The 22,883-nt window shown below is 41.1% G+C and overlaps 1 protein-coding gene across 3 annotated transcripts; it reads right to left on the bottom strand.

Annotated features, from left to right (window-relative positions):
- Positions 1-192: 192 nt before the first annotated feature.
- Positions 193-22,839, bottom strand: ATP6V1D (ATPase H+ transporting V1 subunit D). 3 transcript variants are annotated; one of them, XM_086709500.1, is made up of 9 exons: positions 22,667-22,839; positions 17,462-17,579; positions 7,882-7,961; positions 6,049-6,116; positions 5,046-5,090; positions 3,836-3,939; positions 3,186-3,252; positions 1,800-1,878; positions 193-859 (listed from the first exon to the last, which is right to left on the bottom strand). In XM_086709500.1, the coding sequence occupies exons 1-9, from the start codon at positions 22,705-22,707 to the stop codon at positions 718-720; spliced, it is 744 nt and encodes a 247-aa protein (XP_086565626.1). In that variant the 5' UTR covers positions 22,708-22,839; the 3' UTR covers positions 193-717. The 3 variants fall into 3 exon arrangements, with proteins under 3 accessions (XP_086565626.1, XP_086565627.1, XP_086565628.1); XM_086709501.1 differs by lacking the exons at positions 17,462-17,579; positions 22,667-22,839 and adding exons at positions 10,812-10,963; positions 12,401-12,541; XM_086709502.1 differs by lacking the exons at positions 17,462-17,579; positions 22,667-22,839 and adding an exon at positions 10,812-10,991.
- Positions 22,840-22,883: the final 44 nt, after the last annotated feature.

Raw genomic sequence — 22,883 nt, 5'->3', positions numbered from 1 at the left:
ATGAGTATCCCAAAATTCAACAGTCCTCTCAATAAGTTTATCAGTAAAGTACTTCATATGAAGAGGGGATAAAGGGAGGCTATCCACCTCCTGCATGTCTACAGAGAAAGCGCTTTAGGTAACAATCCCATGTGCCAATCTGAGCAGAACGTGACTGATTTTAGCAGTAAATTTCTTAAATAAGGGAACAACTCATTTTTAAATCATTTTACTGTTTACACCATAGTCACATTAAAATTGGCAGAACTCCCATGACAGACAAGACAGAGACCTGTCATGCAAGGAAAAATAGTGAAGGTTTCATAAAGCTTGAGAGAAGTACCACGGTAACACAAGGATGGCTGCAGCAATCTCAGGGAGCAGGTAGGAACAAAGGGTGCTACAGTGACAGCTGGCCTGAGGCCACTGCTGTTTCCTAAGGGGAATTTCCTAATATGCTTGGTAAGCAGAGCACTTGTAACAGATGTAAACAGAATAGGGTACCATTTCTGCAGAGTAAATTCTACAGGTTCCTGGGCAAGGTCTACAAATCTCACATGATATAAATGGTTGCTGAATTAGGATTTTGCAAAGGCAGGCCCATAACCAACATCCTGGGAAATGTTACCACCAGTGAAATTCTTAGGCCATAAAATAAATAGCCACACGTACCAAACCTACACACCGTGAATTAAAATGGTGCCATGTTAGGGCTTATGAAAGAACCAGAGCAGGAAACTATTCAAACAAAAGATCCTCATCCTTCTCTTCAGCCAAAAGATTAGCAGGCTCCATCACCTCTCCAGCTGCCCTCCGCTGTTCCAAGTCCTTCTCTGATTTTTCCTTGAGAATCTTTTTCTTCTCTTGGATTTTCTTTAACCTGTAAAACAAGGAGGGGATTTTCTGAACATGGTTTCAGTTCTAAGTAGATGTGATTTCTTCTAGTTTTGTAACAATAACATCTACAAACTAGAAAACTTTCATTTTTAGTGATTTATAACCCATTTTTAAAGTATTTGAGGTAGAACATAGACATTTTAAGCTAGTAACAGACTTCAAAAGTTCCTATCCCAGACTGAATAAACTTTGAGATCCGCCCCTTAATAATGGAACAGCGTTTGAGCATTCAGACATTTAATAAAATTTTGGATCATTCCATCTGGATCACTACAACCCTGAATGTCACTGAAGGACAGAAACACAATAACCTCTTATAATTAAGATTATAAATCATACTCAGATGCTACTCAAGATCCAAGAAGGCCACATCCTTCCTGAATACTTGCCTTCACCTGTCTCCCACTTCTCGGAAGCTGGCACACTGACCCCTGTGTACTATACCTATTGAGGATCTGCTGTCCCTACAAGGCCTAACTGTTGATAACCAACTCAGGTAGATGCATCATTTCTGACGACTGTGCTAATCCTCTAATGGTGTCATTTATCTAATTACATAATACCCCCCAGTACTTTATACTTTCTCCTGGAGCATGTTCACTATGCAATACATAAATGTTAACTGATTAATTCCAGTTTCTTTTTATGTGGAAGACACCTGATCTAAATTAGGATTTCATTTTAAAGAATAATCAAGTCTATCAATAGTTTCTCCTAAGGGCCTTTCTAGAGTGCCACATTTTAAGTATATGCAAAACTCAGCATACATTAGTCTCCATAGCCTTATGCCAATATTAGGTCTTGCTTCTCATTTATCACAATAAAATACAGGCTGTGCTAATTCTAAAGAACGTAAGCCAACATGTCTCTGAGAAAATCTAGCTTTGGAATATGAAAACAAAAAATGACCAATTCCAACAAACCTATAGAACTCTTCTCGCTCTCTCTCATCCAGCTCTGTGATGATATAAGCAAGGGTACGTTCGATCCGGGGAATGATGACTAGGGTTTAAAAAAATAGATATGTGTGTATATATATATATATATATATGAACTTCAAACCTTTTTTCAAACTGCCAGTGCTCATCTGTATAATAGATACTTTTTCTAATTGTAAAATTAATGTACATTTAATACAGGAAAGTTGGAAAACAAAAAAAATAAAGTATAATCCAACCACCCTAAAATAACTACTGTAAATATTTTGGTATATACCTTTCTAGTGTCCTTTCTATAGACCAATAACACTGAATCACAATATACACAACACTGAATATACTGGATTTATATGAATATGTAACACTGAACCACAGATGCTAGTTTAAATAGAACACCAATCCACTGTAAAAAAGTAAATCATCAGGGATACCAGGGTCAGGAGATCAAGCCCCATGTCAGGCTCCATGCTCAGCATGGAGCCTGCTTGGGATTCTCTCTCTCCCTCTGCCCCTCTTTCTAACTCGCACTCTTAAAAAAAAAAAAAAAAATTAAGATAAAAAGTAGATCATCAAGCAAAGAGAATGCACTAAGTTGTAGAGTTTTACGGTAGTCATAAGGTGCTATTTTACATAGAATTTGCCTATCTGCTTCTAAAAACTGAACTGACTGAAGAGTTGGAACGATTTATAACCTTACCCATTTTGTTTTGCTTGCAATTCCACTGACAAAGCCTGGCACTAGCAACCAGCCAGGAAATGTGTGTGGAGTTTTGAAAAATGAGATAACCTCATCTTTAACACCAAAAGCCCAAAATAAGTTCTGTGCTGTTCAAAATCTATTCCTTTCTTACCTTAAAATTGAGCATTTCTTTAATGAAAACGGAGTTCTTTGAACGGAAAGTATTGTGCCAACATTAAGTGTAGTTTTAGAACAATAAGAGATGGAAAAAAAAAATGCATCAAATGGGAAAATTTTTAGGAATCAAGAAGAGCAGGACATAAAGCTTACAGGAAAAGGGATTTAAAGTTAAATATTTAATGTGTTCAAAAGATTACTGAATCACTGGAAAGAACTAGAGAAAACGCTAGAGCTCTTGAAAAATAGTTTTGCCCTTTATTCATAACCAGGAATGAATAAAACACTTCAGAACTTTTAACTTCCCATTCCATTGTGTAACTCACCCCCAAATCATAAACATACTTCTATCAAAGCACTTAGTAACACTTTACTGCTGACTCATGGCCCTTCCCACTGTGGGGGCAAGGTCTTATTCACCTTGTGATCAGTGCCGGATTCCCAGCAGTTACATAACAAATGTGGAGGTATGGACAAGCGGGTGAACAAAGAGCCTCACAGCAGCTTACACTCACCATGTTCAATGGCATTTACACGCCTGTTGGTTATCTTAATAGCTTCATCCAAAGTAACAAAGGAAGTCTAAAATAAGAGAACAAATAATGTAAGCATGAAGTCTTCCTAATCATGTCCTGTTCACTTGGCTTCACTCAGACTGCACTTGTAGAGAACATTTGGAAACCAAGACTACTTTTCAATCTGCTTAAACAGGAAAATTCTTGTGAGATTGCCACAGAGCTAATACTATTTCTATGCTATTCTAATTTGTTCACTTCAGATTTGCCTGTTATAAAAGTGGCAAGGGGAAAGAATCAGGCACTATTACATAGATCTACATTAACTGGTCACAAAAGGGAAAAAATAGCTTTCATGCATAAACTAGGTTATATTTACATTTAAATCCAGTATCCACTGTTGCTGTTCTCACCTACACAAGAGTGAAACTATACCATTGCACACACATTTTGTTAGTAGTAAGAAGTAGACACAAAGGTACAGAAGCCATCATTTAAGGAATCAAAACATCCCTGGCTTTTTTTTACATAAAGTCACGGAAACAGTTTAAAGCAGTAAGTGCAGGACGTGTGGATTCAAGACCTGAAGCTTCCCCTCTCGGCTCTCAGCTCTCAAACCGAAGCAGGTCTCTAGTTCTCCTGCTACTGACCTGAAGTGAAGCCAGTTCCACCAGTAATTCCACTGCTTTGGCATAATTCCTCTTTAATTTAGCCAATTGTTCCCCACCTCTGGCTAAACCAGTCAGTTCATAACCTGAAAGAACCAGTTAGACAACACTTGCAGGTAGACGTAAATAATCTTCCCGATAAATTTCCCAAAAAGAAGTCAGAATAATACCAACCAAGAAGAAACAAATTCACTAACCCCTGTTAAATGGAAACATTAAGTACCCATCCTACTCCCTAGGCATGCTGAACAGTGAACATGTTTTTTTTGATGTGAAGTTTTAAGCATTTAAGTTTTTATTTAAATTCAGGTTAGTTACCATACAGTGTAATATTTGTTTCAGGCATACAATACAGTGATTCAACACTTCCATATAATACCCGGTACTCATCACAAATGTACTCCTTAATCCCCATCACCTATGTAACCCATCCCCCACCCAGCTCCTCTCTGGTAGCCATCAGTTTGTTCTCCAGAGTTCAGACTTAACAGTGAACACACTTTTCTCCCTAAGGAAGCTATTCTAAATATAACTATAGAAGAAGCTTTTAACCAACCTTCACTTTATTCACATTGTGCCCATCCCCTTGTATCATATGGCCTGATGCCTGCCATTAACAAGTGACTCTCTAGGATGCTCCATTTCTTTATTCAAGCTGTACTAAATATCCTCTGTGAACCAATGAAAGAATAGTACCAAAAACTGTTGTTTCTATGAAGAAAAGTTGATTACTTTGAAAAGACTCAACAAAGATGTGTTACTACCCAAAAAATGCTATCAAATTAGGAAATTCTAATACAATTGTAAAAAATTGAGGCTGAGCTATAAAATCTAGGAAGATTCAGCAGAGAGTCTAAAACCTTAAAGAAATTCAAACTGGAAATTATAAACAATGCATTATGGGTGCAGTTTATGCAGAAAGACAATACAGAAGTCTTTTTTTAATAGCAAATGACTGTATATTTAAGTATATCTAGGTGGAAATAAAACATTTTAAGACATCACAATGTTTTAAGACCCCTGCCATAACACTTTAACTAACCATCGTCCCAATTGTACCAGATGAGAAGGCTGCTAACACACTGGAGCCACTAAAATCAAAGAAGGTCTATCTAGCACCATTTTCCAGAAAAAAGTTTAAAGAGGAACCTGGAGAATCCAGAGACACAGACTACCCAAGTTTCACACTTACTGTCAGTTCCTTCATGGTAATGTTCGAACACTGGCAAAGTAACCCCTGTTAAATACAAAACGTGTGAATTACAAACATGCCCTTGAAGTACTGTTTCTTAATCACCACTCTTCCCCTGTGTTTCTTTTTCAGCAAATACTCAAAAGTCAAGAGACTGTCTGGAACTGGAACTGGTTTCAATAAATGAATTTAGGAACTTGCTATCTTAAGCGTTCATTCCTATTTAATAATCAAATTATCCTGAGTCATAAGAGATCTGTCACAATTTTCTTCCTTTCAGTTTTGAGGCATACATAAAATGCAGAAAAAAAACTGCACATATTTTACACATACATTTTGATGAATTTAGATACCTGGGTACACCCATGATACCATCACCACAATCAAGGCAATCAACCCATCTATCACCTCCAAAAGATTTATTGTGTCCCTTTTCGTGTGTGTTAAGAACACTCAACACAAGATCTACCCTAAGTTTTTAGGTACACAACACTGCATTGTTAACTATAGGCACTATGTTGTACAGCAGATCTCTGGAACTTATTTATCTTGTGTATCTGTAACTTTATAGCTATTGAACAGCTCCCCATTTCCCCCACCCCCATCCTCTGGCAATGGTTTCAACATGTAAAGCCAATAAACTTGTTCTAAGTAGAAGAGATTAGTTAGGACATGAAGATCTTGCTGTATGAACACATTAGTTTTTAAATGTCATTTTTTTCTTGGGGCACCTCAGTCGGTTAAGCGTCCGACTTCGTCTCAGGACATGATCTCGCAGTTCATGGGTTTGAGCCCCACATCAGGCTCTATGCTGACAGCTCAGAGCCTAGAGCCTGGAGCCTGCTTTGGACTCTCAGTCTACCTCTCTCTCTCTCTCTCTCTCTCTCTCTCTCTCTCTCTCTCTGCCCCTCTCCCACTCGTGCTGTCTCAAAAATAAAAACATTAAAAAAATAAATAAACGTCATCTTTTCTTCCCAGGCATGCTAAAGGGTTGAAAACTTACCTGCTACATTATCTTTCTTAGCTCGAATCTTCACTTGGGCTTTATTTACATTTTGAATTACTGTGGTGCTGCAGAAAGAGAAAAGGCCATGATTTAGTTGAGATTTTAGAGTGAGAAAACTACAGAGACCGATCAGGTAATTTCAACAAGGATGAGATAGCACAATTAAGTATGTTCCGAGAATGGTCTTTCCAGAAAAAGAAAAAAAAAAAAATCACTGCTGCCAGAAGAGGGCCTCAGAGAGTAAAGAATGAACAATTTTTCAAAACATTAAGGGGGAAAAAAAAGTTACAGAGAGGGAGGGAGGCAAACCATAAGAGACTCTTAAATACTGAGAACAAACTGAGGGTTGATGGGGGTGGGGGAGAGGGGAAAATGGAGGAGGGCACTTGTTGGGATGAGCACTGGGTGTTGTATGGAAATCAATTTGACAACAAATTATATTTAATGTAAAAAAATTAACCATAAGAAAATAACAAAAAATTATTTTAAAGTACATGGATTGAGTTTTCAGTCAGGCATGTGGTGCCAGAAAGGTGATTTAAGGGCTTTTATTCAGCTAATGTAATTTAGAGAAAATTCGTTCCTTCTAACCTTCTAGATTTGGCTAAGCAGGACTTTAATTCCTTTAACCTGGAACCTAACTTCCATCTGGTTTTGTCTGACTCCCCAGTTTGTTCTTATAGTGTTTTCACCATAACCACCCTAAAACACATTCACATTCCACTCATACTACTGATTCCCTGTCTCTGCTAGAAAAGTCAATGCAAGGTGCTGTCCCACAAACACTGGCAAAATTAAAGTCCATCTCTTCACAAAAGGACTTCTGCCCCTGAGGCTGTAAGACCTGCCCATTAGGTAATGCTCCTGGATAACACAAACTAAGAATGGAGACACTGTGTCATTGAGTAAAGACAACAAAAATGAAAAACCCTGAAAATTTCCACCTCTGCCCCCAAATAGCCATTTGCCTTCAGGAAGGCACTGAATTTAAATGAGGAATAACAATGCTTGCCTGGTTTACCTCACAAGGTTATTTGGGGAGAATCATACACTGTAACCGGCAAAACCCCCTTTGTAAAACAAAAACATTTTATATTCTTTGTAAAGCATGTACTGATGTGACGAAGGCCTTAGAGAATTTATGCCCTTTAACAACCAATTCCATTCTCAAACTTATCCTAAGGAAGTAATTCTACAGAAACAAAAAAATATATATACATGAAGATGTTTACAGCATCTTTTCTAATATTCAAAAAATCTGAAAATCAACCCAAAGTCCACCATTAGAAATGGTTAATAAATTATGTACATTTAGAGAAACGTTATACAGCTATGTAAAAACCAGGAAAAATTTTCATGATACAATGTTAAATGAAAACAGACTAGGGGCGCCTGGGTGGCTCAGTCGGTTAAGCGGCCGACTTCGGCTCAGGTCATGATCTCGTGGTCTGTGAGTTCGAGGCCCGCGTCGGGCTCTGTGCTGACGGCTCAGAGCCTGGAGCCTGTTTCTGATTCTGTGTCTCCCTCTCTCTGACCCTCCCCCGTTCATGCTCTGTCTCTGTCTCAAAAATAAATAAACGTTAAAAAAAAAAATTTATAAAAAAAAGAAAACTATAAAATGTTAAGTACCCTGTGCCTCCAACTGTGTAACAGACACATGTGGATGATAATAAAGGCACTAGTGTTAGGGTGACAGAGTAGTAGCAACAAACACTTGCACCCCCATCGTTTGTCTTTATTGCTTCTATGGTTTTCATTAAGAACAGCTTTGAAGTGAAATTATGAACATGAAAGCACTCTGATTTTTCAAAACACCCCATTAAGTCTTACCTGAAGTCCCCTGCCGTGAACTTGGCCTCTGCAAGTGAAAAGGCAGCTTCTCTCATCACTTCACCCATCAACATTTTAGTCTGGAAAAGCATAAACCAACAACTGATCCAACCAAGTTTATTACAAGGAAAAAACATCAAAATTACATTTAATAACCAGTATTTTATGCCAGGTGCGTGCCTAAAATAATGACTTGATAACAAAAATATCCAATTTTGTTTTAACAGTTTTGGTTATGGTCAGTTAATAGTGTTACAAAGCCATACAGTTTATAATTAAAACATCAGAATAAAGACATTAAGAAATAGAAAACAATCTTTACTGAAGGACCAATCTTATTCCTGAATGAGTTCATGCCAATTTGCTCACTGCAATGCAGTCAAAATCTTAATGGCATAGTGGCTTTAATATAAACCTGAAATATTTAATGTTTGGGGCGCCTGGGTGGCTCAGTCGGTTAAGCGGCCGACTTCGGCTCAGGTCATGATCTCGCGGTCTGTGAGTTCGAGCCCCGCGTCAGGCTCTGTGCTGACAGCTCAGAGCCTGGAGCCTGTTTCAGATTCTGTGTCTCCCTCTCTCTCTGACCCTCCCCCGTTCATGCTGTCTCTCCCTGTCTCAAAAATAAATGTTAAAAAAAAAAAAATTTAATGTTTGAGAATATTCAATAACCTTTTTAAAAAAAAAGTTAGGGCAGATGGGCAGAGTTGCCAAGTATTAAAAATGTATAGCTACACGGGTGCCTAAGTGGCTCAGTCAGTTTAGCATCTGACTTCAGCTCAGGTCATGATCTCACAATTTGTGGGTTTGAGCCCTGCAATGGGCTCTGTGCTGACAGCTCAGAGCCTGGAGCCTGCTTCAGATTCTGTGTCCCCCTTTGTCTCTGCCCCCTCCCCCCCTTGCACTCAGTTTCTTGCTCAAAAAATAAACATTAGAAAAATTGTTTTTAATGGGGTGCCTGGGTGGCTCAGTGGGTTAAGCGTCCGACTTCGGTTCAGGTCATGATCACAAGGTTTGTGAGCTTGAGCCCCACGTCAGGCTCTGTGCTGTCAGTTCTGAGCTTGGAGCTTGCTTCGGATTCTGTGTCTCCCTCTCTCTGCCCCTCCCCCACTCATGCTCGGTCTCTCAAAAAATGAGTAAACGCTAAAAAAAATTTTTTTTTTTAATTTTTTAAAAAGGTATACCTACAATAAGGAAATTCATTCGATATGGGAAAAATAAGACAATGAAACAGAACAGTACTCAGAAAGAGCCGCAAGCCTATATGGGAATTTGGTAACAGAGACCATTCAACTGGCCACCCACTTACAAAATGATAAAGCTAAATCCCTACCTCTTCACATCTCTCTCACTCTCACACACACACACACACACACACACACACACACACACACTCTCTCTCTCTCTCTCTCTCTCTCTCTCTCTCCAGAAGTCATTAGTTTCAAAAAAAACTATAAAGCATAGAATATTTTCTTAATCTTTTTAAAAGGGCCTTTCTAAGCATTATGTATAACCCAAGTACTATGTTAAAAAGGAAAAAAAGACTTCACCAAACAAGAAATATTTTTTAAAAAGGCTAGGAGAAAATATTTTTGGCATTTTACACACTAACCAGACTATTGTAGAACTTCTACAAAAAGATATTCACCAAGAAAATCAAATTACCAGTAAACATGAAAAGATGCTCAACCTGACAATCAAAAGTAGTGCAAATTAAAAGATACCAATTTTAGTCCCATAGATTGGCAACAAATAAAAAAGATTACTAATACCCAGTTATGATGAATTTGAGAGAATAGGTGCTCTCATAATCATTTGACAGGAATGTAAATTAGTATAACAACTTGGAAAACAATTTGACAGTTATCCATCAAAAATTTAAATGAATAGATCCTTGAGATTCTAAGATTTTCCAGAGAAATGCCAGTACATATACTGTCAGAAGGTGGAGAAGGGACAGTCGAGCATCTTCCAGGCTAAGACGACACTCTGAGACCGAAACCCAACGCAAGGCACTGCAGACCATTTACAGTTTTATGCAGGAAGGGACCAACAATCCAGGCAGCTATGCGGCTATCTCTGCCAAGTCTGGATCATAAACCCCCAGCTTTTATAGAGGGGGTGGGGGGTATGGTGGGGAGATCACAAGGGAGTTACCTAAAGTGATACCCTCTGTGCACCAGCCATCTCTACCAGTTGCCAAGCGAAGTCATTGCGCAGCACGAACAAGATGGAGCACTGACAAATGGGAGTCAGTGCTGTCAGCATTACTACACTCTACCCTCAACATCTTTATGGCCCGTATAACCTTTACACACCATTCTTCCACAATGACCCTACGGACAGGTATTGGGAGGGGACTTGCATCTCTATACCACAGCAGCAACAACAGATCTGTACGACCAAAGAAAATACTTAGAACTACAATTTCCCAGCAACGCTTTCTGCAGACTCAGCAGTCAGAGCAATTGTCAACTTCAGCGTAAGTGGTGGCCTATGACAAGAAGACGTTTCCAGACACAATAGAAACATTAACGATGCAAGGTTAAGGGCAGTAAGAAATGTTTTACAGGCAACAGGTGTGGCAAATCTTCATTCACAAACAACAGGGTAGTGGTTTGGGCCCCATGAGCTAAGAACACCCCTGGCTTAGGTATTTTCCCTGGGAAAAGACCCCATGTATTTTGCCCCTTAGTATCATCAAAGGGTGTACCTATATTGTACAGGAGCATTTCGGTTTGCACTAACAACCCTACCTCAATACCAAGCATCAGAAATTCAGAAGCAGTTATTTGCATGTGCTGGGCCCTGACCAATGCATAATAAAGGGTTAAGAATACTACTGGATGGGAGGCTGTGGCCCCAAGGGATTAGGATACCAAGCCACCCGGAGGAGACATTCCAAGTTTATTTCCAATGAACTAAAGTCTTACCACGTGGGAGGTCTTGTAGCAATCACAAAAGGAGGCCCTCCTCCCCCAACAGACCATGGGTCTCCAGATAACACCTGCACAAGAGCTGCAAACCGCATGGGTGTTGCTGGTGAGGTGTTCATATGTAGATGTCTGTCTTGCTATGGGCATAGCTTTAAGGAGATGAATTGCTGGTTAGTCTTGGAGACCATCCTTTCAGGGATCCACCCGTGATAAAGTCTTTAATGTGCTATTAGCCCAGGGGCGCCTGGGTGGCGCAGTCGGTTAAGCGTCCGGCTTCAGCCAGGTCACGATCTCGCGGTCCGTGAGTTCGAGCCCCGCGTCAGGCTCTGGGCTGATGGCTCAGAGCCTGGAGCCTGTTTCCGATTCTATGTCTCCCTCTCTCTGCCCCTCCCCTGTTCATGCTCTCTCTCTGTCCCAAAAATAAATAAACGTTGAAAAAAAAAATTTTTTTTTTAAAAAAATGTGCTATTAGCCCATTCATCCTTTCAATTAGGCCTGCAACAGTGAGGCTGTATGGCAGGTGGGAAGTCCATAATATACCCAGGTCTCTGCCCATTTTTGGATATCATGGCCAGTAAAATGTGTCCCTTGATCACTGAGTAGGGGGGTGTTTGTACATGCTCTCCAGTTTTATTAATCTGTTACAGTTGCAGCCTGATTAGCTCTTTTTATAGGCTAAGGCTTGTACAAGTCCTGTGCAAGTGTCCACACAGGTCTGTACATATTTGTGCCCTCCCAATACTGGCAAAGGGCTTATGTAATAGATCTGCCAGTGAGAAACAGAGTTTATAGTCCACCCAATACACCCCAGGGTGTGGCATAAGGTCCATCGCTTGAGATGGCACTGGGGGCAGTTCTTGTCAGCAGCTTGTAGACTGAATATTTTACAGAAAAATGTAATCTCATTTCTCAGGTACTTTTGGGACCTCAGTGTCCTGATTTATGATGGACCCATTCTGCTACATCAGACAGGGTCAGCATTTTCTCCAGCTGAAGGGCTCATACCCAGACTAGAACATTTGCCTCAGGATTGCCTGGTAGTGTGGATGGGGAGTGAGCAGGGACATATGCCATACTTGGATGGCTGTTCGATGGCTGCACTGGGCTTAGAGCATACTACCCAAACATCTTCTCACAGTTCTACTTTCCACAGGGGTCTATTTAATATAGCCCAGCCTTCTTTGTGCCATCATTGCATCTATGTTGTCAACCTTTACAACACTGCCCAGCTGTCAGCAGCCAAATTGATGGGCACTGGCTCATGTGTCAACACAATCCATACCATTTTCAATTCTGCCCACTGACTTTGATTAGTTCCTTCAAACGAAAGTACATCAGAATCCAGCTGGATGGCAGAGGAATGCCAAATAGGCAAGTTTCCCCAGCAACAGCCATCAGTATACTATGCACCTGCTGGAGATGAGCCTACCTCTTCCCTTACTGGGGGCGGGGAGGAAGCATAAAGTCAGACAATTCTGAAGTTGGGCAGGGTCAATTTAAGTGACCAGCCCTAGTACCAGGTGCAGCTCATGAGAGAGGAGGTTCCTCCTCTGTAGATAAGCATGCCATTTCTGTAAGGTGCTTACCTGGGCACAGGCACTCTTAGGTTTGCTGAACATGTCTGTCCTTAGTTCATCCTCCTACCAGCAGAGAGGTTCGTACCATCACAGGCAAATCAGCACTCAGGCCTTCCATCTGCTGCAGTGCAAGATATATAACTAATACCTGTGCTTCCACGGGATTCTACCTGGCTTCTGTTTCCTTCCATAATTGAAGCCACAGAATCCTAACAGGATCCGTTTCCCATTTCATCCATCCCACAAGCCCCAACCAAACCCTTCTAGACATGAATTTACATCTAATTCACAAGTCACAGCTGGCATTAATATCTCCAAGGTCTGTACTTGTTTTACTGTCATTTTTTAGGATAGCCTCTTGTTGGTTTGCACCCCAATCTCATTAGCTTCCCCTCCTAACCAAGGCATATAAAAGGTCTTAATGTCTGCCCTATCACTAGACAGGCAATAAGTAGTCTTCAGTAACCCAGTAAACCAACAAAAAGCCTATAATTCCTTTACCATTTTAGGGACTAGGAAGATTTACATTTTATCAATGACCATCTGTGGCATCACTGGTCTTACACAAACTGATGATGCCCGGGAACTTTACTGATTAACCCAGTCTTTGGATTTGTTGGTATTTACCTCTCACCCTCAAGACTTCACACCTGGAATGAGGTGGCTGCTTGAGACAGGAGGATAAATCATAAGTTAACATAACACTGACATGATGATAAAGCACCATCTCTTCTGAAAATATTCATTTTTCCAAATCTCTGGCTACCATCCTGTGACAAACAGAGGGACTAAGGAGATACCCTTGGGCAACACCTGGAAGGTCACTCGGGTTCCACACGAAGGGAAATTGGTCATGGGATTCACATCCTAATGAATGCTGGAAAAGGCATTAGACAAGTCTAGCAGGTAATAATAAGTCTTAATGGATGCCATGATTTCCCCTAACAATAAGGCTGTATTAGGTATCATGGCATGGATGAGCAGAGTAATTTTACTGAGTTCCCTATAATCTACTGTCATTTGCCAGGTCCCGTTAAATTTCATTATAGGCCAAACCAACTACTGAATGGGCTTTGAGCAGGCCTGATTACCTCCACCTTTTCTAATTCTTTAATGGTGGCAATAATCTCATCATGCCCCCCCTAATAAGTAGCTCATATCATTTTATGTTTATTACTCTTTAGAAACCAGCAGCTGTATAGGTGCGCATTTTGCCATGACCCACAACAAGTTTCACTACTTGGATACACACCTGAATCCACCTGTCGTTGTTAGATTCAGATCCTGCAGAACATTTATGCCCAAAATACTCAGAAATGTGGGAGATATGCACTAGAAAACAACAGGCAGGAAGTCTGCAATCTGTAAGTAAAGACTAGTTTGCAGAACTTTGATAATCTGCCCCACATAAATATCTACTGCCTTTACTTTTCCCCCAAATTTCAAGGGGTTTCCGTAAGTGTGCATTCAGCTCCAGTGTCTATTAGAGCTGGTAGTCTGTAAGTGCAAGACCAATAAATGGTTAATTCAACATGCAGCCTCTGTTTGCCCCCTACTGCAAGCAATGTTAGCATAATCCCTAGTCTCTAGGGGTAAGGTGTATCCACTCCCAAAATTCCTGTTAGCAGAGGTGCTCTGGGGAACACACCTGGTTTTCTTGAGCTTTCCTCCAAGGGAATAAACTGCTTTCCCTTAAGCAATGTCTTCCATAGGCTTACCAAGACCAAACTGGGTTGTGTAGATTTTCTCTCCGGGACCTATATAAAATTAGATCTTGGCAATAATTTTTGAGAGACCTTGATGGACCCCCTCTCTGCCATTTTATCATTGGCAGGACCTTTTGTTTTCCCATTTTTCAACCTATTTCCCTTATGACAGATTCTTCTGGTTTGACTTAAGTCAGCCACCATAGTAGCTACTATAGCAAATGGGTTGATTAACCAAAGGGACAAGAACAGATACTAAGTCCCATATCATGCCCCTGGGGCTGACTGTAATATAAGGTCTTCAATACCAGAGAAAAATAATTCTTTGTTGAGGCCTCTAAAATGCTAGGCATAAATGGCAGGTTTCATTCCCAGTTCATGTATAATTTCTTGTAGTTCTTGCATAGAGATCAGGGAATATCCCTTTGCTAGGCCAAGTTTTTTTTTTTAATTCCCATTATATTTCAGTTTTTATTAATGGTTGGCTCACCGTCACAGTCACAAGTTCAGCACACTGGTATGTAACGTGTTATTTATTCTCTAATTTGTTTATTCATTACTATGTATAGAATATATACACATATAATTAAAGCTGAATTGGGTCCCCATGAAGTATATGTTGAAGTCCTAACCCCGGTTAAAATGAGGCCTTTAGGCTGGAATCTAATTCAATCTGACGTCCTTTTAATAAGAACATTACAACACACAGACACCACAGAGGAAAAACCATGTGAGGACACAGCCATCTGCAAGCCAGAGACAGGCTTCAGTTAGGCCAAGTTATCTGAATACTAGCATTTATCCAGTCAAATTAGCTAAGTGCCCATGATTCTCACCTAGGATTGTGGCATGTATTTGTCACAAGGCAGGTTGAGCAGGGACTGAGGCCATTTTTGACGTCCCAAACCTCCACCAGAACACCATCTTCCCCAGTATCCCACAGTCCCAACACTCAAGCTGCCACCCCTTTTTCGGCCCTCCTTCTTAAAGTGGCTGACTGGCTCTACTACGTCAGGGGCAGAATATTCCCTCACAGTCGTTTCCTGAGCATGGGAATTTCTTCTGCTCATCCTCAGGCAAACAAGCAGCCTGGGGCTCTGTTCCAACCAAAGGGCATGCCTATAAATCATCTTCCCCCTCTAGGAAAACATCCTCCTCATCAGAGCCATTACCCCAGGGATTGCAGGCCTCAGGACGCCAACTCTCCTGAGACCTCACAGTTCTCCCTTTAGTGCGAGGTAGTGGGCACTCACCCTCCTCCGCCTGCCACCAACGGCCATCATTCCCAAGTGCCCCACCCCCCCAACCCCGCTGCTGGATTCCTCCGGACAGAACAACCCTAGGGGAAGAACGTGCTGCTCCCACATCCTCTTACAAAGCCAATGCCACCTCTCCGGTCCGTTCCAAATCCCTCTCTACTCCCAACTCTCCCTCCATGGCACCTCACAACACACAGACCAACTGCCAAGCCACCGCCACAACTGCTATTCCACTCTCCCTTCTCCTTTTCTCCCCCTCTCCCGTTTCAGGCAGGCTATACACCAACCCCTTGGCCATTTTCAGGGCACCCCCGCACTCACACACCCAGCCAAGTCTCCCCACGTGGCGGTGGCTAGCCAGCTTAGGCTCCCCCCACCCCTGGCCCCTAGACCAGGCTAGCTTCACTTTCAGTTTCCTGGCTGGCTTGCAGGCTGGTAGAAGATGGAGGAGGGACACTGAGAAGGCACTCAGAAAAACAATGCAAGCCTCTCAGAACCGGTTACACCCTTTTACTCACAGTAACTTACCGACTGGGGGGGATCAGGAAGCCTAACAACCCAAAAAGCTACTGTCCGCCAAGCCTGGCCCATAATCCCCTGCTTTTATAGAGCAAGGGGCATGGTGGAGTGGTTACAGGATAATTACCTAAAGTGGCACCTTCTGTGCACCAACCACGCCATTAGTTACCTCGAGCAGCTCTCCAACCACCTCTACTACTTACCTAAAGTGGCACCTTCTGTGTGCCAGCCATCTCTACTAGTTACCTAAAGTGGCGCCCTCTGTGGGCCACTTTAGGAAAGATCAGGACAAGCCTTCCCACATTCTGGTTACGGCAAACATTAACCTCCATGGAGCCTGGAACACATAGCCCCCAAGTCATAGTGCAGGCATGAACAAGATGCAGGGCCAAAGATGGAGTCAGTGTCGTCAGTACTCTTACACATACACAAAAGGATTTAAGAGTACCCTCCCCCACAAAATAGTAAAACTACACATTCATCAACAGGAAAACGGCTAAATTCCATTGTCCATTCAATGGAGTACCATGCAGCTGCTATAAAGAAAAAGGAAAATCTATGCACTGATGTAGATAGCTGTCCAAACTCTGCCAGGGGGAGCAGCCAGGAAACGTTATTGAATTATATAACAATTGCATGTCTGTTGCTAAAAACATCATGAAAGACAGACAGGGAGGCTGAAAGACTAAAAATCAGTGTCATGAAGAACTCCTCTGGGAAATGAAACAAGGGTAGTTAGGTAGGGGAAGAGGAGTAACTTTCACTTTTTAAATATACTTCCATATTCACATAGCAATTACCCAAAAAGCAATGAACTGAAACATACTATGGGCCAGCACTGTTCTAGGGACAAGAAAGTCTCTGCTCTCAAGGAACTAACCAACCAAACAAGAAAATATGCAGTAATACATACTACAACTAAAATAAGGAAATGTGACAGAAGTAAATATGGTGGTCACTTCTGATTAGGTAATGAGGGATGGCCTCTCTGAAGAGACCAGAATGGCCAGAGGAGCAAATCACAAGAAGTTCTGAGGAAAGAACATTTCAGGCAGAAGAAACAGCTACTGAAAAGGTCCTGGAGGAAGATGGTAGGGAGAATGTTCCAAATGAGATCAGAGAGGCAGGCAGGGGCCAGATGGGATCAAGTGGGGCTTTGCAGGCAAGAGTAATGAGTTTGAATTTTATTAAGTAATCTGAAACTTGTTACAGTGATAATGGTATTTTCACTTTTGAGAGAAAAAAAATTAGGGGCAGCTGGTGGCTCAGTCAGTTGGGTGTCCCGACTTCAGCTCAGGTCATGATCTCACGGTTCGTGGGTTCGAGCCCCGCGTCGGGCTCTGCGTGGACAGCTCAAAGCCTGGAGCCTGCTTCAGTTCTGTCTCCCTCTCTCTCTGCCCCTCCCCTGCTCACACTGTGTCTCTCTCTCTCAAAAATAAATAAACACACAAAAAAAATTTTTTTAAATAATAAAAAGACAAAATTTTAAATTAAAATAACTTAAAGAAAAATTTAAATGCCAATAGCCATGCTAGATTTTCCTTAGATACCTCTAAAATAACTGTTCTAACAACAGTTCATTCTACCTCTATTATCTTCTTTAGGATCTGTCGAAATCGAAGAGTTAAGGCATCAGATTTTTTCTTCAGGAGGTTTCGACCTGTCTGTGCTCCTTTTAATCGAGCCTTCATGATGGTCTGTGCCCTACACAAACAAAATTAGAGACATATATTCACACTGTTTAAAAGACATACAAATATCTCCCCAATACAGTGTTAAAATCATGCTTCATTCTTTGATGTCATGAGAATAAGAATATATAGCACTTGTGCTGACAGTTACAATTAATTGGTTTCTCAATACTGTAGATTTCCACCCTCAGCATTCCATAAATAAGAAGTTCATTTATTTAAAACAGAAACAATTCTTTAACCAATATCTGGAATTAGTTATTAAATTATGATAAAATTTATCAGGAGTTCTATCTTATAATGCCACCATAGTTAAAATATTAATTTGATTTGTAAGTTAAAATAATATCTGTGTTTCCATTACACATGTATTAAGCATTTAAAAAAAAATCTGTCCACTAAAAATTTCATAATTTGAAATGCACTTACCTCAGGACCAACAATTCCACTTTGAGGAATTTATCCTACAGATTTACTCCCACATATACACAAAAATATACACAAGGTTAAGGATGAGTACTCCAGCCTTATATGTAATAGCAAAAGGGTGGATATTAGTGTCCCATAAATCATCGTTCTTCCAAGGGAATGTTATGCAGTCATAAAAAAAAATAAGAGGAAGGTAGATCTACATATGCTCCCTATTTTATATTCTCTTACTCATACAAAATAAGGGATAAATATGCTTATTTTGATACAGAGAATAGTTCTAGAAAAGATTCACAGAAACTGATAAGTTTCCTTTGGGAAATGGGACTGAATGAAAAAAAATGGATTACTTTTTACTATTATATTTATATTCCTTTGAACCTTTTGAGTTTTATACCACAACCATTTATTACTTTTTCTATTAAAAGTGTGGCACTAATGTTTTCATATCATCAGTCAAAATCCTACCAACAATCATTTTATTAATTTATAAATGATTCTAGGAAACAATGACACATATAAGACTTCTGAGAAGTGGCAAACTACTGAAGTCTCCTTACCTCCTTATTCCAATCTTTTCCTATCAGAAATCCCAATACAAGTCAAGAAAGTAATAGCAGAAATTGACATTTCTGTCCTTCCTACCCTATGCCAGATAAAATTTAATTTTTAAAAAAAGTGGGTAATACAATTTAACAATATGTTGTATAATGTTGATAAAATGATTTGTATAAGGGGATATAATTTCATATTACCAGTGTTGTAACAAACTGCAAAGTATCATGTATTAATGGACTTTTGGGTAAATTCCTAGATTTTACTCTTTTACCATAGGGGAAACGTTACTGAGATAATTCTATAGCTGGAAGAAACTTTAAACATTATCTTGAAAATGAGACTTAGAAAAACGAAACACTTTCTCACTCTAGGTGAAAAAAATAAACAGACTGAAACAGATTTCTGACTCCAGTGCCTTGTCCAAGGCTCAAATCAAGGCTCAAACCTAGTCCCACTGTATCCCAACCACATGCCACGCTGCCTATTAGAAACAGCATCAGGGGCGCCTGGGTGGCGCAGTCGGTTAAGCGTCCGACTTCAGCCAGGTCACGATCTCGCAGTCTGTGAGTTCGAGCCCCGCGTCGGGCTCTGGGCTGATGGCTCTGAGCCTGGAGCCTGTTTCCAATTCTGTGTCTCCCTCTCTCTCTGCCCCTCCCCCGTTCATGCTCTGTCTCTCTCTGTCCCAAAAATAAATAAAAACGTTGAAAAAAAAAAAATTAAAAAAAAAAAAAAGAAACAGCATCAGACGGGGCGGGGGATGCCTGCGTGTCTCAGTAGGTTGAGAGCCGCCAGACTTCGGCTCAGGTCATGGTCTCACCTCACGGTTCATGGGTTCGAGCCCCACATCAGGCTCTGTGCTGACAGCTTGGAGCCTGCTTCAGATTCTGTCTCCCTCTCTCTCTCTCTGCCCCTTCTCGACTCTCTCTCTCAAAAATAAATGTTAAAAAAAATTAAAAAAAAAAAAAAAGAAACAGCATCAGATGAACAGTTCTCTCTTTGAAAACTATCAGTGGCTGACTTTGTACTGACTGGCCTCACTGAAGGTCTAAGCAAAGCTGGTTCAGTTTCCAGCCTGAGCTGGAGCTATCCTCCCCAATGTGTACATTTAACATATCATATTGTTGACACTAAGGACCAGAATTTGAGCTCGAAGGGCTGGATCAAATTTTTTTTTTTAATTTTTTTTTCAACGTTTTTTATTTATTTTTGGGACAGAGAGAGACAGAGCATGAACGGGGGAGGGGCAGAGAGAGAGGGAGACACAGAATCGGAAACAGGCTCCAGGCTCCGAGCCATCAGCCCAGAGCCTGACGCGGGGCTCGAACTCCCGGACCGCGAGATCGTGACCTGGCTGAAGTCGGACGCTTAACCGACTGCGCCACCCAGGCGCCCCTGGCTGGATCAAATTTAAGTCAAATCCCAGTACTGCAGATTCCAGCAAGTTTATTGTAAAAAAGATAATCTGGTTGATAAAACTGAATTTACCATGCTAATTTTAATTTCCTCGCAGCTAATGGCACTTCTGTGAAACAGACAAATTTTAATTCTTGAGATTTGAAGAGTGACTTGCCCAAGGACTTACAGCCAGTATGTCATAAAACCTATAAGATGCAAGTATCTGACACAGAAGTCACGAAAGTATTTTCTATCCTAGCTCTTAAAACACATATTCTTTTATAAGTTTCAGAGCCACTTGACCATAGGAAAAATGTATGACCTTCATCTAGAATGATGACTGTTTTCAGCTGAATCAAACGCATCTGACCGCATGACAAAATACCCACTGCTAAGCCTTACGGAAAATATTTAGAGAAGCAGTTACTTCCTGCACCTGATTTTCCTCTCAATCAGCAAGCTGAGTGCTCTTAAATAGCAGTTTTCACCTTTTGGAACCTATTAGTCTTCCTGTATAAGCCCAAAGAAGTTTATTTTCACTTTAGTCTCAAAGTAAAAACAAAACAAAAATGCTAACATTCTGACTACTATCAAAGATAAACACAGCCAGACATTAAAATGGTGAAAACAGAATTTGTTCAGTAACCACTAACAGTGGGAGAAAGAGCTGAGCTCCATTCTGATTTGTGCAGAAGTGGTTGGGTATTTCAAAGGAATAAGGGAGAGGACTAAGAGCAGCCTCAAGAAGGGTCACAGAACTGAAAAATTACCAAGGGTTAGTCAGTAAAAATGACTTTAGGCAAGCTGTGTCTACTAGCTGGCAATCATGAAGTTAGGATTCTATCCTCCCACAGAGACTGGCAGACAGAGGCCCTATCCTTCCTAATATCTATGTTTCAAAGAAATGGCTTTCAGGTCCTTGAGAAAGGGACTTCTAAGTTGTAGAATAGACATATACATCTCAAAAAGAAAAGAAAGGATTCATAATTGTAAGCTACTTTTACTGAATGCCTTAAGGAAGGGAAGTCAGGAGCCTATTGTCAAGTGGCATCTGGGTGGCTCAGTTGGTTAAGCGTCTGACTTTGGCTTGGGTCATTATCTTGCAGTGCATGAGTTCGAGACCCGCATCAGGCTCTGTGCTGGCCGCTCAGAGCCTGGAATCTGCTTTGGGTTCTGTGTCTCCCTCTCTCTCTGCCCCTCCCCCTCTTGCTCTCTGTCTCTCTAAAAAAAAAAAAAAAGAAGAAGAAAAGAAAAAAAAAGTATTGGATAGAACAAACAATAAATTCTCCTGGAAGCACTGAGCTTTCTCAGGCAGCCATGTTGATGGCCTTAGGCTATGCTAGAATTTGGTGGTCTCTCAGCACAGACATTTGGTAAGACTCAAACTCAAGTACTGGGAGTTCTGCAGATCTCACTACTTCAAAGTAGCCTTGATCCTGACCTATTTTACAGGCAGTGCCTTTCTCCACAATGGGCTTGCTTCCCACTTAATACAAATATCTACTAGAAAATCAGCAGGTAAAGGTAAAAAATAACAAAATCCCCAAACGCTTTCATTTCATTAAGAACTGCAGCCACCCTGGAAAGAAATCTAGGAGTGAGTTTGAATATAATTCTCTTATTTTAAGCATTCTCAGATTCTCTAAGAAAAAGATCAAGATGAAGAAAAAGAACAGAACACCCCCAAAGAAATAGGACCACAATCTAAAGATCTAAATGTCAGAGGCAAACCTGATTTCCTGCTCCTTGCTGGAAAAAACAAACAAACAAGACAAAAGGAAGTGGAAGAAGAGAGAGAAAATAACAATCTATACTTTCCACACATTGTTAGGCACATTTGAGAAAACTACAAAACCTTTTACAACTGTTCAAACACTTAGGGCTTTTTCTCCTGCCAAAGAATTCAGACAAAAGAGAAAGGCAGGCCACAACTGGGCAGATTCCAAGGCATAGGTTCACTCAAGGAACATTTTTTGTAGACTTTCTATTGATTAATTATTAAGACACTCTTCTCCTGGAGAAAGCTCACAGTCCAGGGGGAAAGATATGTAAACAAATATCCACTTTACAGTGTGATGGGTGGTATTAACAGAGGTCTGAACGAGGGGCAATGGTGATGAAGCAAAAAAAGAGTGCCTGGGAAACTCAGGGATATCTTCCAGCCGCAGGTGACATTTCATGGGATCTTAGAAAATGAGAAAAGGGATCCAAGATCGAATCTGACGTCCACGCTAGTGCAATTCGATTCAACCCCCAATTTGGCCTAGAAACCTCTTCTATGTGCGTACCACAGTAAACTTCCCTTCTCAAAGTATTTATGAAACCTCGCTGGCCTGTCCATCTCTCCGCTAAACTGTAAGCTCTCTAAGGCAAAACTGGCGACGATTCATAGTTCTATAAACCCAGTGCCCAGCTCAATAAGGGAATATGGAACGAATGGCTCGATTAATGAATAAAGACTGCGGACCTCCATAAAAACCAGCAGTTCGGACAGACTGTTGCTACGGCTTGGGATCTTTCCAGTCTGGTTCCCTCAAAGGAATATGTGAGGGGGTCATCAGGAAGCGTCGTCTCAGACTCACGAAAAGGGACGGGGTGAGCTCAGGATCTACCCAGGAAACAATGAACCTCCCTGCTAGTCCAGGGTATGGAGGGGTCGCTGCTCCGAACAGGCGTTCATGAACCTATGAATGCTGCTCGACCCGTTCTTTTACTTACATTCGCGAGGGAAAGATTTCAATTCGGTCTTTGCCCGACATTCTGACGATGATAGTTCGGTTCGAGTCTGGGCCGGGCTATCGTGGCTGCAACACCCACAGCCACAGGGACCTCCTCTACGGGAGTCAGCTGGTTGTATCACCTGACCTCCTCGCGTTGCTAAGTGGCAGCCGGGATTCTTACACACGCATTCTTAACTTCCGCTTCCTGTTGGCAC

The sequence above is a fragment of the Puma concolor genome, chromosome B3, assembly GCF_028749965.1.
Source record: "Puma concolor isolate L17-30 chromosome B3, mPumCon1.1.hap2, whole genome shotgun sequence".
In the NCBI taxonomy this organism is placed as follows: Eukaryota; Metazoa; Chordata; class Mammalia; order Carnivora; family Felidae; genus Puma; species Puma concolor.
The sequence above is the reverse complement of the archived record's forward strand: the minus strand, read 5'-3'. Positions and strand labels throughout refer to the sequence as shown.